At 38.1% G+C, this 1,757-nt stretch overlaps 1 protein-coding gene across 5 annotated transcripts in view; it reads left to right on the top strand.

The window, feature by feature from the left end:
• The window catches only part of IFIH1 (interferon induced with helicase C domain 1), a 106,281-nt gene that overhangs the window by 74,185 nt on the left and 30,339 nt on the right, over positions 1–1,757 (top strand). For all 5 annotated transcript variants that reach the window (XM_023730481.1, XM_023730482.1, XM_023730480.1 and 2 more), the window contains one exon: positions 235–455. In XM_023730481.1, coding sequence (XP_023586249.1) covers positions 235–455 — 221 coding nt within the window. The remainder of the gene's footprint in view (positions 1–234; positions 456–1,757) is intronic.

The raw sequence follows: 1,757 nt of genomic DNA, 5'->3' as shown, positions 1-1,757 counted from the left end.
GCACTTTCTTCTTCTTTTTTTTGCCCCCTGCCCCCAACTCCTTCTCCTCTCCAGGCTGTATTTTAGTCATGAATCTTCTATCCCATCAGATCTAGAAAACAGAACATGGATTGGTTTGGACTACACATGAAAAGGCATTTAAACCACAAGAGGACTATGTTCAGTTTCAGACTTCCTAATCTTAATTATTTCGTTTCCCCTTCCCTTGTTTTTCTTGTTTTTAACCTCACTCAGATGAAGAGAATGAGATGAAAAGAGCATCCCCTGAGCCCGAACTGCATCTTAGGTCTTACCAAATGGAAGCTGCTAAACCAGCCTTAGAAGGGAAGAATATCATCATATGCCTCCCTACAGGGAGTGGGAAAACCAGAGTGGCTGTGTATATTGCCAAGGATCACTTGGACAAGAAGAAAAAAGATTCTGAACCTGGAAAAGTTATAGTCCTTGTCAATAAGGTATTCAAATGATACAACATAACTTATTTATTCACTTCTATTTTTTTTATCTGAAACATTTGTATAACAATATTTGTAACAATAGATCACACGGGTTTAGTTTAGTTAGAAGTAATGTCAATTGTGAAGGAGACCTGGTGGCGCAATGCTGTTTAACGAAAAGGTTGACGGTTTTGAACCCACCAGCTGCTCTGTGGGAGAAAAGACCTGGAGATCTGCTCTTGTAAAGATTTCAGCCTAGGAAACCCTGTGGGGGCAGTTCTTCTCTGTCCTTTGGGGTTGCTATGAGTTGGAATTGACTCGATGGCTCACAACAACAGTGTCAATATAAGTCATTCGTTTTATTTTTACTCTTTGCTTTTCTAAGTTATCAGCCTTTAAAATGGAATTTTTCCATAAAACCAGAAAGGTAAATCAAATGACTGTAACTTATATATAAAGAGTATATTCACCCATATATTCTTTAAGGTTAACTGGTAGTAATTTGTTATCGTTACTTGTGACATGAATGTTCCCAAAATATCACTGGCGTCTGGAATCATATAGTCACATATTGTCTTCTAGAGTCTCTTTATCTGTTGACCTTTAAGTCAAAGGCAGCCAAGTCCTCTTTATCCAGAATATAGTTTGGTTTGAAAATAAAGAGATAATTCATTCTCTGAACAGTTAACACTGTTAAAAGCTCTACATTTATTCATCAAAATCTCTTTCTCTGGAATTCCCACACTTTCGTTATAGTTCTTTCCTCTATAACTATACAGAGTCAGTCTTAATTCTCTTGTATGACAGCCCTTCACATGGAGAAGGAGCATCATGTGGCTCATAAGTTATTTTTCTTTTGTTCTTCATATTGCTCTTCATATTGCATGGTTTCCAGACCTTTCATCACGCTGAGTACTTACTCTCTTCCAGACATTTATCTAAGACCCGCTTACAATGTGGTGTCCAAAGCAAGACAAAACACCGTAGACATAGTCTGACCCTGTGCAGAGTATAGAAGAAATGAGCTGTGACACTCAGCCCACAACTGAATTTGCCCGTGGCACCCCAGCACTGCCGTCCCATGGGCTCAGCTGGAGCTTGCCATGAACTAAAAAGTCTCAGCTCCTTTTGATTTGAAAACATGCTAAGCTAGAACTTTCCTAACCAATATTTGTGCAGCTAATTTTTGAGTCTAAGTGCAAATACATATATTTATTCTTATCATTCATATTTTTTATAATTCACACTCTTATGTTTTTATATGTGTCTAATGCACTTTCTTCTTCTTTTTTTTGCCCCCTGCCCCCAACTCCTTCTCCT

Source organism: Trichechus manatus, unplaced genomic scaffold, assembly GCF_000243295.1.
Source record: "Trichechus manatus latirostris isolate Lorelei unplaced genomic scaffold, TriManLat1.0 scaffold00036, whole genome shotgun sequence".
Taxonomy (NCBI): Eukaryota; Metazoa; Chordata; class Mammalia; order Sirenia; family Trichechidae; genus Trichechus; species Trichechus manatus.
The sequence above is the reverse complement of the archived record's forward strand: the minus strand, read 5'-3'. Positions and strand labels throughout refer to the sequence as shown.